This window comes from Gobius niger (genome assembly GCF_951799975.1).
Source record: "Gobius niger genome assembly, chromosome: 21".
Taxonomy (NCBI): domain Eukaryota; kingdom Metazoa; phylum Chordata; class Actinopteri; order Gobiiformes; family Gobiidae; genus Gobius; species Gobius niger.
Window position 1 is genome coordinate 24,657,960 of NC_136872.1, and position 15,170 is coordinate 24,673,129.

At 39.0% G+C, this 15,170-nt stretch overlaps 1 protein-coding gene across 1 annotated transcript; it reads left to right on the top strand.

Moving 5' to 3' along the window:
• The first annotated feature begins 314 nt into the window (after positions 1-314).
• LOC306980374 (uromodulin-like) lies at positions 315-5,123 on the top strand. The gene is made up of 5 exons (XM_079579728.1): positions 315-464; positions 547-590; positions 1,580-1,825; positions 2,812-2,974; positions 5,080-5,123. The coding sequence occupies exons 2-5, from the start codon at positions 580-582 to the stop codon at positions 5,104-5,106; spliced, it is 447 nt and encodes a 148-aa protein (XP_079435854.1). The 5' UTR covers positions 315-464; positions 547-579; the 3' UTR covers positions 5,107-5,123.
• The last annotated feature ends 10,047 nt before the right edge of the window (positions 5,124-15,170 follow it).

Genomic DNA, 15,170 nt, shown 5'->3' on the forward strand with positions numbered 1-15,170 from the left:
TTGTCTCTTTTTTGTCGCTTTTTCATTGTTTCATTTGTTGCTTTTTTGTCACATTGTTTTTGCTTTAGCTGCCTGTTTTTTGTCGCATTTTTGCTGCGTTTTCATCCTCGTTTCCGTCGCTTTTCTGATGCTTTTCTCACGTCAGTTTCTTGAAAAAAGTGTCAAAATAGCCACAAAAGCGAAGATGAAAACGCACCCAAGAAGAGACAAAAAAGTGGCAAAAGAGACAAAACGGGGCAGAAAAGCAACAATAACACAATGGAAAACAAGGACAGAAAATACGGCTAAAGTGAAGAAAAAACTAAGATAAACTTCTGCCTTGTTTTGCAGGCGATGCATTTTGCTGTGAGTCTGACTCCTCCCCCCTCCTGTCAAACTCCTGCCCCCTGGTGGAGAAGAGCAGCGAGGACGCCACCTTAACGTCTGCTTTCCAAGGCGCCCACACCTGCCAGAGGAGCCTCCAGGTGTGAACCTCCAGCTCCTTCTCCCTCTCTGCTCAGCTTCTCTGAGGATTTTAAACATTTATTTGTTCTTTTCCCTTTTTAGCCCCAGCCTGAGCTCACTACGACCTCCCTCAACATGACGAGCGGGTAAGAGCCAGAGAACACACGTGTCAAATTTAACTTTAGGGCGAGGCGCTGCAGGTGAACAAAAGAATAAACAGAGAGATCAATTTAGAAATCAATTTGAAACTATCTGCAAAAACATATTAGGGAAAAATACTGTAATAAAACGTCATGGGCTCAAAGAGGAACGACCCAGTTTAGATGAATGTGCCCCGTGCCCTGCAGGTGGACCCGGGCGGCGCACCTGTCGGGCCGCCTCTCCTTTTATGCTGGATTTTTGTCTTTTTTTCTGCTGGATTTTTGTCCCTTTTTTGCTGGATTTTTGTCATCTTTTTTCAGGTTTTTTTTTTCTTTTTTTGCTGGATTTTTGTCATTTTTTTTTGCTGGATTTTTGTCATTTTTTGCTGGATTTTTGACATTTTTTTGCTGGATTTTTGTCATTTTTTTGCTGGATTTTTGTCATTTTTTGCTGGATTTCTGTCACTTTTTTGCTGGATTTTTGTCTTTTTTTTTGCTGGATTTTTGTCATTTTTTGCTGGATTTTTGACATTTTTTTGCTGGATTTTTGTCATTTTTTGCTGGATTTTTGTCCCTTTTTTGCTGGATTTTTGTCATTTTTTTGCAGTTTTTTTTTTTTCTTTTTAGCTGGATTTTTGTCCCTTTTTTGCTGGATTTTTGTCACTTTTTTGCTGGATTTTTGACATTTTTTTGCTGGATTTTTGTATTTTTTTGCTGGATTTTTGTAATTTTTTTTGCTGGATTTTTGTCACTTTTTTGCTGGATTTTTGTAATTTTTTTTGCTGGATTTTTGTAATTTTTTGCTGGATTGCTGTCACTTTTTTGTTGAGTTTTTGTCGCTTTTTTTAGTCACTTTTAAGCGTTTTTTGTTGCTGTTTTGAAACTATCTGCAAAAACATATTAGTGAAAAATACTGTAATAGAACATCCTGGGCTCAAAGAGGAACGACCCAGTTTAGAATGTGCTGATGATGTAAACCCCGTGCTGCCCTGCAGGTGGACCCGGGCGGCGCACCTGTCGGGACGCTTCTCCTACGACGTGCACATGGGGCTGTTTCTGGACGGGGGCCTGACGAGGGCGGTGACCCCGGACCTGGAGCTGGCGCTGGGGAGGAGGCTGTGGGTGAAGCTGGAGGTCAGGGGCGTGTCGGCCGAGGCTCTGGGGCTCACGGTGCACCGCTGCTGGGCCACGCCCCACCTGTCGCCCGACGCCTCCGTCCAGCACGACCTCATCTCCGACGGGTACGAGACCACGAGCCCACGAGACTCTGTGTCCAGGAAGTGTTTTAGTCCCTTCTTTTGCTTTTCATGTTTTCACTGCTTTGGTCCATCTGCTCATTACAGCTGCTTTTGGTATGAACAGAGATATACTGTTAACCTCTTAACTCCAGTTCAGCTTTACCCAAATCCTGTAGGCCAGTGTAACGCCTCATTTGAAAGCTAAGATCTACAAAACTCATCTAAATGGATCTTTTTCCTCACGTCATCAGATTTTTTTCCATCTTTTTGGGGGGGGGGGTTTCAACTCATTTTGTAACTTTTTTGTCACTTTTTAAAATCCATTTTTTTGTTATTTTTTGTGTCATTTTTCGTCATTTTTTGTCACATTTTTTGTCACATTTTTTGTCATTTTTGGGTCATTTTTTAAATCATTTTTTAAAATCATTTTTTTTGTCATTTTTTGTCTTTTTTTGTGTGTCATTTTTAGTGTCATTTTTAGTGTCATTTTTAGTGTCATTTTTGGTCATTTTTTGTCATTTTTTGTCACTTTTGGGACATTTTTCTAAATCATTTTTTTGTCATTTATTTGGTCATTTTTTGGGGTCATTTTTTTGCCACTTTTTGTCATTTTTGGGTCATTTTTTAAATTCCTTTTTTGTCATTTTTTGTGTCATTTTTTGTCTTTTTTTGTCCTTTCTTGTCATTTTTTGTCATTTTTGGGTCACATTTTTTTGTGATTTTTTTGTCAAAGTTTTCTCACTTTTTTGTCACATCTTCATCATTGTTTTCGTCTTAGTTCTGTAGCTATTTTTCACACCTCTTTTCCAGAAGCTTTTGGATTGGGGTAAAGCCAAACTGGAGAAAATGTGTTCGGTTCCGGTGGGAGTTAAGGGGTTGAATGAAAATGTTAAAATAATATTGTTTAAAGGTCAGAACAGAAGGACATTTGAAGCCTCATAATCCCATGTTCTCCATTGCTCAAACCCTGACCTCCGGTTTTCCTGCAGGTGCCCGGACGCCGCTGGGGCGACGGTGTCCGTGATCTCTAACGGGGCGGCGCTCACCTCCGTCTTCTCGTTTCGCGTTTTCCGCTTCGTGTCCGAGCTTTCCAGAGACGTGTTCCTGCACTGCCAGGCCGGACTGTGCGTCCTCGCTGACGGCTGCGTCCCGGTGAGACGCTCGCCACTTCGCCACATTCCGCCACATTCCACCACATTCCATCACATTCCATCACATTCCGCCACATTCCACCACATTCCACCACATTCCACCACATTCCAACACATTCCGCCACATTCCGCCACATTCCGCCACATTCCACCACATTCCAACACATTCCGCCACATTCCGCCACATTCCGCCACATTCCGCCACATTCCACCACATTCCACCACATTCCAACACATTCCGCCACATTCCGCCACATTCCGTCACATTCCGCCACAATCCGCCACATTCCGCCACATTCCGCCACATTCCGCCACATTCCGCCACATTCCGCCACATTCCGCCACATTCCGCCACATTCCAACACATTCCGCCACATTCCGCCACATTCCGCCACATTCCGCCACATTCCGCCACATTCCGCCACATTTCGCCACATTCCGCCACATTCCGCCACATTCCGCCACATTCCGCCACATTCCGCCACATTCCACCACATTCCACCACATTCCACCACATTCCGCCACATTTCGCCCCATTCCGCCACATTCCGCCACATTCAGGAGAGAGTTTAGTTTAACCACCCGCCAAAGCCAAATGCATTCTCTCCTCTTTGCCATTGTCCTCACTTTTTATTCCCCTTATGTGTTTTTGTCACTTATTGTGCTTTGTCACTTTATTACTTTTTTGCTGCTCTTTTGTCACTTTGTTGGATTTTTTGGTCTTTTTTTCTGCTGGATTTCTGTCTTTTTTCTGCTGATGTTATGTCATTTTTTGCTGTATTTTTGTCATTTTTTTGCTGGATTTTTGTCACTTTTTTGCTGGATTTTTGTCTTTTTTTGCTGGATTTTTGTCATTTTTTTGCTGGATTTTTGTCATTTTTTGCTGGATTTTTGTCTCTTTTTGGCAGAATTTTTGTCATTTTTCGCTGGATTTTTGTCATTTTTTGCTGTATTTTTTCATTTTTTGGCTGTATTTTTGTCTTTTTTTTGCTGGATTTCTGTCACTTTTTTGCTGGATTTTTGTCTTTTTTTTGCTGGATTTTTGCCATTTTTTGCTGAATTTTTTGCATGATTTTTGTCTTTTTTTTGATGGATTTTTGTTATTTTTGGCTGGATTTTTGTCACTTTTTTGCTGTTTTTTTTTGTCTTTTTTGCTGGATTTTGGTTGAGTTTTTGTCACATTTTTGTCGCATTTACATCCTTGTTTTCTGTTTTTTTTGTGGCTGTTTTGGTGCTTCTTTCCCCAAGAAGCTTTTTGATTCGGGTAAAGCCAAACTGGAGAAAATTGCTGGATTTTTGTCATTTTTTGCTGGATTTTTGTCTTTTTTTTGCTGTTTTTTGTGTCTTTTTTGCTGGATTTTTGTCTTTTTTTGCTGGATTTTTGTCTCTTTTTGCTGGATTTTTGTCATTTTTTGCTGGATTTTTTCATTTTTTGGCTGTATTTTTGTCTTTTTTTTGCTGGATTTCTGTCACTTTTTTGCTGGATTTTTGTCTTTTTTTTGCTGGATTTTTGCCATTTTTTGCTGAATTTTTTACTGAATTTTTGTCATTTTTTGCATGATTTTTGTCATTTTTTTGCTGGATTTTTGTCACTTTTTTGCTGTTTTTTTTTTGTCTTTTTTGCTGTTTTTTTTTGTCTTTTTTGCTGGATTTTGGTTGTATTTTTGTCACATTTTTGTCGCATTTACATCCTTGTTTTCTTATTTTTTGTGGCTGTTGCGGTGCTTCTTTCCCCAAGAAGCTTTTTGATTCGGGTAAAGCCAAACTGGAGAAAATGGGATCCGTTCCGGTGGGAGTTAAGGGGTTAAAACACGTAGTACCTTTAACCTGAATGATGTAAAATATTCAAAGTGCAAAACACAGCATGTGATAATGACTGGGAGAAATTCAAACCAAACCATGCAAATAAAACCCGCAAACACATGAGCATGAAGGGAAAAATAACATGCAAAGCACTTCGGTAAATGTAGGTAACACGCAGAGCAGTAAACATGGAAACAAGGAAAGCACAAAGAGTCCAGAGCAAACAAAATAATAATAATAATTAGGTTGGAATATTGTATTGTATTTTACTTTGTATGTTAATAAATGATTTTGTCTTTGCAGAGCTGCTCACCAGGCACCAAGGCCTGAACGAAGTCCCCCGGACACAAAGATCCTCACCACAAGAGGGCGCTGGGAGCTCATGAGCACATGAACCAAATCCTGCCCTTTTCCTTTCCACAATCTTTCTTTCCAAATATTTTCACTAGATCAGCAGATTGCAGTAAAGTAAACACATTTCATATACACAACAGTTAAATCAAACAAAAGCAGAGACAAAGGGCATCCCTGCTTCGTTCCTCTGTTTAAGCCCTTAACTCCCACCTGAACCGAGCACATTTTCTCCAGTTTGGCTTTACCCCAATCCAAAAGCTTCTGGAAAAAAAGCTGTGAAAATAGCAACAAAACTGAGACAAAAACAATGTTGGAAATGTGACAAAGAAGTGAGAAAACATTGACAAAAAAGTGACAAAAAATTGATGAAAAAATGATGAAAAAGTGGCAAAAATGTCACAAGAAATTGACCAAAAAAAATGACAAAAATTGGATTAAAAATGACAAAAATTTGACAAAAAAATGACAAAAATTTGATTAAAAATTGACTAAAAAATGACAAAAATGTGACAAAACATGACAAAAATTTGACAAAAAAATGACAAAAATTTGATTAAAAATTGACTAAAAAATGACAAAAATGTGACAAATAATGACAAAAATGTGACAAACAAAATGACAAAAATTTGATTAAAAATTGACTAAAAAATGACAAAAATGTGACAAATAATGACAAAAATGTGACAAATAATGACAAAAATGTGACAAAAAAAATGACAAAATGTGATTGAAAAAATGACAAAAATTTGATAAAATTTGATAAAAAATTGACTAAAAAATTACAAAAAAAATGACAAAAATGTGAAAAAAATTGATTGAAAATAGACTAAAAAATGACACAAAATGACAAAAATGTGACATAAAAATGACAAAAATTGTATTAAAAATTGACTAAAAAATTACAAAAATGTGATAAAAATTTGACCAAAAAATAAATAAAAATTACGAAAAAATGACAAAAATGTGTCAAAAAATGACAAAAAAAATGACAAAAAAGTTACAAAAATGCTCAACAAAAAAATCATAGAAAAAAAATCTGATGACGTGAGGAAAAAGATCCTCTCGGTTCAGGCGGGAGTTAAGAGGTTAAGCCGGAATGTTCCAGATCCAGCACCATTTGATAATAGAGTCACTTGTGGATTTGTTTGGAATGATTTTATTAATAAAAACTATTAATAAAGTTTCCATTGAGTGATAATTATTTTGAGACTCTTAATAAATTCCTCCATTCTTCTCAAAGGCTTTGTTTTAAGTGCTCGACACGTCTGAAAACGACACCGTCACCACAGAATCGTGCAGCCCGGCTCCGACAGGCTAAATAAACACAAGCCTGTATTTGCCTATTGTGCACATACTTCATTTGAATCGAAGCATTAATCTGAGCAGAAGACAAACTGCTCGCTGAAAGGTAAGTGAGGATTTTGATTTGATTGAGAAGAACTGAAGGTAAATCTGAGGTTTAACAGACCGGGATAAAAATGTTGCTTTGGTCTGACTCGTCCCACATGGTTTAGGGTCATCTGAACATTTTTACTGATCCGGTTTATGAGAACAATTAAAGGGAAGTATTATGGACAAAGGAGGTTTATCTGTGGAGCACAATCTGTATGTGTTTAATGATACGAACAATTAAATTAAAGGTTAAAAGTACACTACGACAACACATTTATATTTTTTTAACAAGCATTATTTGTTTTCAATCAATCAATCAAAGTTTATTTATTTAGCACCTGTTGTGTAGCACACAACACAAGGAAGACCAAAGTGCTTCACAGAAAGATAAAACAATATTAAAAAATCAATCAATCAAATAAGTGCGATCTACACTGCAAAAAGTGGATTCTAAGCAAGTAAAAAATGTCTTACTTTAAGAAATAAGTTCTTATTTTTTCCCTAAAAAGTAATAATGTCTTGTGGAGCAAAGTTTTCTTGAGAAAAAAAATCTTATTTTTGGAAATAAAATCTAACCATTTTTTTTGTTCAGATAAATTTGCTAAAAAACATGATATTTTTTCTTGTAACAAGAAAGAAAAACTTTTTGAATCTTCTTCAGCTTTAGACAGAAGAATATTTTTGGCACAGCGGTTAGAGCCTCAGCTTCACAGCTCGAAGGTCCTGGGTTCGATTCCCACCAGAACGGGGCCTTTCTGTGTGGAGCATGTTCTCCACGTGTCTGCGTATGATTCCCCTACCACTAAAAACATGTACAATAGGTGACTCTGACCATCAGCCTGGCTCCACATCATGGAGATGGGTCCCCGGGCACAATTTTCCTTAAATATTAGTATTTATTAAGAACATTTTGCTAAAAAATGTGTGTAATTTAGAACATTTCACTTAAATCAGGCAACATTTAAGTAACATTTTTCACTAAATAAGAATGTTTTCCTTAAATGATTCAATTTTCTGAGGACATTTTGCTTAATTCTAGTTATTTATTTGCTTAAATTTAGTGTTTCTTTCTTGTTTTATGATGAGAAAAATATTCTAGAAATAAGAATTCTTTGCAAGAAAAAAATGCTGACCCCATTGGCAGAATTTTTTCCTTAAAACAAGACAAAATGTCTTATTTTAGGATTTTTTCCCTTGTTTTTAGTCGGGTACTTTTTGCAGTGTAAGTCTTAAAACCTAGTTTGAAAAGATGTGTCTTCAATTTATCACATGAAGGGTTTTCAAGAGAGTAAAATGGTGCTTAAACAAAGACAATACATTTATTTATTTGTCTATCAGGGACGATACAACCAACATAGTTACAATTAATATTTGCAGCTGATGCGATGCATGAAGAGCTTGTAGCTAGTGCTAGTTCGCAGCTCATGTCCCTGGTTGGGCCTTTCTACACAGTTTACAATTATAAAATACATTAATACAACATTTGTATAAAACTTTGTCAGTCACACTGTATGCACTCACACCTACGTTCACACAGACTCAGTGCTATTAACAAATGGGCACAGCTTTGGTTTGTTTTTAGCCAGGACTTAACCCTAGAAGTGAACATTTTAAACTCAGATATGGTTTTAAGTTCTGTGGGTATTGAGTTCCACAGCTTCGAACCCGAGAACGAAATGGCCGACTGACCCGATGCAGTTTTACGGTCTGGAATGGTACAGTTGTGATTGACGGAGCCTCTGGTGACTCTGTTACTGTTTTGTCTCTGTATAAATGAACTGAGTGGTTCGGGTGCAAGATCATTGACACATTTGAATATTAGTTTGAGAAAACACAACTTGCCGAAGTTTTCAAAGCTTAGCAGTTTATGCTTCTCGAGAACATTGCAGTGATGGAGCGGATTGTTTTTTTTTGTCCATGATTTTTATTGCTTGATTGTATAATGATCCAATACGTTTAGTGGCTGTGGGCGTGGCCTGGGCCTGAGGGCGTGGCCTGTGCCGTCATACAGTATGATATATGTGAAAACATCACAGCGTGCATGTACAAGAGGGCAGCCTGGTTTGGAATATAATATCAAATTAACTTAAAACAATTAAAATGTCTTTGTATCACCTGAACCGAGCACATTTTCTCCAATTTGGCTTTACCCCAATCCAAAAGCTTCTGGTAAAAAGGTGTGGAAATAGCAACAGAACTGAGACGAAAACAATGATGAAAATGTGACACAAAAGTGATGAAAAATTGACAAAAAAGTGCCAAAAATGTCACGAAAAAGTGGCCAAAAAGACAAAAAATTGACGGAAAAACCGACAAAAAAATGACACAAAAAAAAAGACAAAAATGTGACAAAAAGTGAAAAAATTAAGAAAGAAAAAATACAAAAATGAGTTCAATACCCAAGAAAAATTATGGGGAAAAAATCTAGTGACGTGAGGAAAAAGATCCATTTAGTTGAGTTTTGTAGATCTTAGCTTTCAAATGAGGTGTTACACTGGCCTACAGGATTTGAGTAAAGCTGAACTGGAGAAAATGCTCTCAGTTCAGGCGGGAGTTAAGAGGTTAATAGCCCTGACTTTCTGACTCTGTAGGGGCCCCGCCTCATCAGAGGTAATGACATCATCATAATGTAGACTGTGAAGGCCACTAAGCTCAGATATGAATGTCATATTTGTCACAGTTCAGTTTCGCACAGTGATATTAAGGGTTCTGTACAGAGTGAAAATGTGAACCATCTTGTATATTGATGAGAAAAGCTCAGTGGCTGATTTCTCGTGTGTTTCAGATGTCGAATAACACCAGTGACTCGTGCGTCCCCACCACGAGGAGCTCCATTGTCTTCTCCTCCTGGCTGGTCGTTTACCTGCTGCTCTTTCCCATCTTCCTTTGTGTCGTCTACGTGGGCTTCAGAAAGTGGAAGGCCTCCTCTGAGCCCAGTCACTCGGACGTGTTCACCTACCACATGGTGGCGCTGGAGCTGGTGAAACTGGCGGGGTCGTGCCTGTTCTTCGCCGGTTTCATGGGGCAGTTCCGTCGGGTTCCCCAGGCCGGACTGAGCCTGAAGCACTTGGCGTCCGTCGGCGAGATGGTTTTCCACAACCTCACCTGCGTCGAGCGCTACCTGGCCGTGGTTTGCCCGATCACGTACCTGCGCTTGAAAAGGGGCGGGGTCTTGATCAGGAACGTCAGCATCGGCGGCGCCTGGCTGTTGAGCGCCGTGAGCTTCGCGCTGATGGTGATCTCCGAGTCTGTGACCGCGCCGCTGATCTTTGGGTTCGCCGTCGCCGTGTTTTCCACCATCTTGGTGTCGTTCTGCAGCGTCTCCGTCCTCTGCGTTCTGATTCGTCCGGGGCCGGGAGAAGGGGGCGCGGTCAGGAAGAGGATTGACCGATCGAAGCGAATGGCGGCGAACACCATGCTGCTCATCCTGGGGGCGCTGCTGCTGCGGATGGTGGCGGTTTGCTTTTACTACGTGGTGTCGTTCGGGGCGGAGGTCCAGGTGTGCGTGGTGGTGCTGTGCACGTACTGGCTGGCCATGCCCAGCAGTTTGGTGGTTCCTCTGCTGTTCCTGCACCGACAAGGAATGATCCCAGGCCGACGGAGAGTCCACAAGGAAACCAGACCGACCGAAACATCGCCATGAGTCAATCATGAAGATGAGCGGCCATGAAGGAGATGGGGGACGAGTTGTTTACGCTTTGACAGCAATGTTAAGGCAAATCATAATTTTTATCATCATCATTAATATTATTATTATTATTATTATTAGGCCCGAGCAACGGACACGCAGTGTCCCGCGAGGGACTAATTAAAACCGTTAACGGGGGACGAAAACGCAAGAATTCACGTAGCAAACGTGAACCGATTCGCAAGTAACAGGGGTCAAAACGTAATGCTCCGCAAGCTCTAATTTTGGGTGGGGTTCGCGAGAGAGAATAATAAAAGTTGACTCAGTGGCGCCCCCTCAAACAGGCAGTTTACATTGACCCAATGGAGGAGCGGTTGCAAAAAAAATCATTGTACAAAAGTGACATTGGCCAGGGACATAGACCACGTCAGGACATGTCAAAAATGATATTATGACCCCGCCCTAAATGCTACAGGAAGTCGGCCATTTTGGCCCGAACCTCAAACCTTCAAAATCGTACCTCTTGAACTTCTGGCCCCTGATCCCAGAGTTTTCAATGGAAAGCCTCTAATTTTTGCCTTAATATCCCTTAATATCACTGTGCGAAACTGAACTGTGACAAATATAACATTCATATCTGAGCTTAGTGGCCTTCACATTCTACATTATGATGATGTCATTACCTCTGATGAGGCGGGGCCCTACAGAGTCAGAGAGTCAGGGCTATTAACCTCTTAACTCCCGCCTGAACTGAGAGCATTTTCTCCAGTTCAGCTTTACCCAAATCCTGTAGGCCAGTGTAACACCTCATTTGAAAGCTAAGATCTACAAAACTCATCTAAATGGATCTTTTTCCTCACGTCACTAGATTTTTTCCCCATAATTTTTCTTGGGTATTGAACTCATTTTTGTATTTTTTAGAACATGAATCACTGCCTATGGTTCCACCCTCATTAAAAACAGGGGGAAAAAACCCTCTCCTCCTGCTGGGACCTAATTTCGGCCCGTCAATTTAGAGAATCCTTGCCCTCGTCAGGCCCATGTTTGTGTGGACTTATGGCTCAGTGATCGCGTGGTCGTCTGAGGTGAAGGAGGTCGCTAGTCCACACACAGCCTTGACACTTTTTTTAATGCATTCTCCTTCTACATGGGCCACTGCACACAATTTAAAACACATGAGCGTGGGGCATTTCATAAGATCTTTTTTTAATGTCGGCTGGTATTTGCTGTCTCTAATTTCAATGATCATTACTACAGCATGGTAATAATCATTATTATCATTATACATTTACATACATATACACACATACATATACACACATACATGCATACATATTAGGCTGGGCAATATATCGATATTTAAGATATATCGATGTATATTTGTTAATGAGATATGGGATTAGACCATATCGCGTGTATCGGGATATTTCATATTCAGATGAGCTGTCACATTAACAAAAAGAAACAGGTCATCTCAAGAATATGTTTTTTTAAAGTGATAAATGTGCAGTGTTTATGTATGTCAGGGTAAAGGATCTGGGAAATATTTAGGAGGATTTGATCTGGTGTAATGATAATGGAATGTTCCGGCAAATGTTTTGGCCTGTTCCCCCGAATCATCACGACCAAAAGTGTTTCTGAAAATACAATTGTACAAATTAAGCTCTGGTTATAGGGTTGGGCTTGTGCCATATTAGGTTCACTTTTAACCCCTTAACTCCCACCTGAACCGAGCACATTTTCTCAAAAAAAAATGACCAAAATGTAACAGAAATGTGATAAAAATTTGACAAAAAAATTACAAAAAATTGACAAAAAATACAAAAATGTGACAAAAAATGACCAAAATATAACAAAAATTGACAAAAATTTGATTACAAAATTGACGAAAAAATTGCAAAAATGTGATAAAAATTTGACCAAAAAATTACAACAAATGGACAAAAAAATTACAAAGAAAATGACAAAAATTTTATAGAAAAATTGAAAGAAAAAAAATGACAAAATCCTCTCGGTTCAGGCGGGAGTTAAGAGGTTAATATAATCATGAACGTTTTTATTGCTATTATTATACACATGTATCACTATTGCTTGTATTTCTGTTTTCTGTGTCACCCCTGTTCTTTTTTTAGTGTGTTTTGGAGTGAATATAGAAGCTCATACACTTAAACATCTTTCAACCATCGCAGTCACAAGCGGAAAACAAAAGATTAATGAAGATTTATATTTTAGAGGTTTATTTCTTTGTATTTTCCTCCATTTGTACATATGTGTGATCATTTCAAACCCTTCACTACAAAAAGTAAATATCAAGCATTGGCTTAAATGACTGGAACTGAGGAAATGTATCTTGTTTTGAGCGGTTTTCACTCATTTAGACGCTTTTACTGATCGGACCAAGTTTACTTTGCTTGTTTGAGGACATTTCAGACCAGTTCTAGGGTAAATCTCGCTTGAAATAAGAAAGTAAAATTGCCAATGAGATAAGACCAACTTTCTTTCCCCATTGGCAAAGAAAATGACCTGAAATAAGGACGAAATGTATCGAAACGAGTCAGAAACATCTCAGAACAAGTGAAATAATCCAGGACAAATGCCCAAGAACTTCTTAACTAGTCAAAACAACTTGGATTTTTATGCTGAACTTGAGATGTTTATACTGATCTAGTGAATTACTTTTTGCAGTGTTCAAAGACAAAAGCAGTTTGATTTATTTTGGGGAATGATCTTTTTTGAATAAGTCCATGTTTATACTGAACTGTGTGAATAAACAAGTTTGACAGAAACATTGTGTCCGTGTTCGTCCCAGAGCGACGTCTGCAGGAAAAAGGAAACTGACAAAGTGTCCGTGAGAGTAAAGTGTGATTTGTTTAGACCTGCCACACCGCGTAACATTTCACCCAAGTACGGAGGAGAATAAGTGCATTTTACAGATGTTTTTTATCATTGGAAGATCCATAAAAGTGACCAACTCTCCCAGGACTTTAACTTTGTTTCAGTGGAGAAAGGCTCAAAAGCACAAGGCATTTGAAACTCCGGATTTACATTTTCCAGCCAGTGTTAATTTTGACAACATATGTTTAGTCTTTTGACTAAAATGTAATTTAATTTTAGTCGAGTTTTAGTCTAAAATGATTTTTTTCAATTTTAGTCTAGTTGTATTCGACTAAATTTAAGACCAATTTAGTCGACTTTATGATATTCAAAAAATCATATTTAATGTTGTTCCTCTGCCTCATGTTTCTGCTCCACATGAACAAAGCTCAGCTGATCCTTTGGCAGAGAATTTACATGATCTGAGTTTCTTTCAGACGCTCAGTAGAAGTTTGGATGATTTTAGTCTCTCATTTTCATTTTTATTTAGTCTTATTTCAGTCGACTAAAACATCTGGACATTTTAGTCATAGTTTTAGTCTCATGAGAAACTTTTGATTTAGTTTTAGTCCTATTTTAGTCGTCAAAAATATCACTTTGACTAAAATTAACCCCCGGCTCACATTAACTACGGTCCGGGTTCGGTCCGGGTTCGGTCCGGGTTCGGTCCGGGTTCGGTCCGGGTTCGGTCCGGGTTCGGTCCGGGTTTGCCCCAAACTACCACTCACAGTGAGTCCGGCTGACACTCCGGCGCCGGACGCTGTGCGCGGGTTTCCCGCTTGGTGCGAGTTTACGTGATGATTAGCCCCGGATATACGTAGTGTTTGTAAAAACAAAAGCCACATTTGCCAGAACAACGACTCTCCCCAGGGAAGTGGATGCTTTGCAACACACTCCTGCCCCGTGTCACTGGTAATGGAGAAATGTTTACATTTACGAAGTTACGCGCGTGTACAGGTGGTAAACCAGACCAAATAAGCAGCGAGCAGAACGATTTTATTTTTAAATACACCGGATCTTCTTTCCTCACGAGACCTGACTTCCTGCTTGGCTCGTGTTTTTCTGTCAGCTTGATCCGCTGGGGCAAAAATAGACTTCTTGTGGATTCTTTCCGTTGCCGCCGGACGGCCTCGGGAGCCGGACCCGGACTTGGCGGAGCAGTGTGAGTCTGCAACATTGGTTTTAATGACTTTCTAAGTTCGCGGATGCCGTACCGGACCTTAAACAGATTTAATGTGAGCCGGGGCTTAGACTAAATATTTTAGTCAACGAAATGAACACTGTTTCCAGCTGCTCCACTGACTCTGCAGACGTGGAGCTCTGTGGTTTCTGCAGAGTTTGAATATGTTCAAACAAAACACAAATGAGTCTGTGTTTCCACAACCTAAAAAAACACTACGTACAAAACACTTTGAATCAGGAACCCTCACATTAAAGACTGACCTTTTGCCCCATAAAAGTATGTTGTAAACGTAGTAATGTGTGATGCTGGTGCAGGGAATCAATCAATCAATCAATCAATCAATCAATCAATCAATCAATCAATCAATCAATCAATCAATCAATCAATCAATCAATCAATCAATCAATCAATCAATCAATCAATCAATCAATCAATCAATCAATCAATCAATCAATCAATCAATCAATCAATCAATCAATCAATCAATCAATCAATCAATCTTTATTTATATAGTGCTTTTCATACATTTCATGTAACACAAAGTGCTTTACAGATTTAAAAACATTCTCTCACACCCAGGGAATATAGTGGCGCTGATGGTAAATGGTCTTAACTTATACACTGCGTTCCAAATTATTATGCAAATGACATTTTTCTAAGATTTTCTAAATTGTCAGGTGGGAGTTAAGGGGTTAAACAGCCTTGAATTGTTCTACAAATGCTTTAACACACATGGTTTTCGACTATGGGGCCAGACCATGACTACACAATGTACTTTACACTAAAATGACAAAAACAAATGTGTGGGAACAGAAAATAATCTCTACAATCATCAGACATCTTTAAGTTTGATCCTGTGGAGCAGAAACATGAGGACGTCTCTGTCCGGACATGTGAACATGTGATTTATGCAAAACACTCGTGTCATTGTTGTATTTACATTGTTCTTTTTCCACTGAAAAG

Coding starts and splice junctions, on each gene's coding strand:
- LOC306980374 (XM_079579728.1), top strand. Junction 1,826..2,811: donor CACGACCTCATCTCCGACGG/GTACGAGACCAC, acceptor GTTTTCCTGCAG/GTGCCCGGACGCCGCTGGGG. Junction 2,975..5,079: donor TCGCTGACGGCTGCGTCCCG/GTGAGACGCTCG, acceptor TTGTCTTTGCAG/AGCTGCTCACCAGGCACCAA.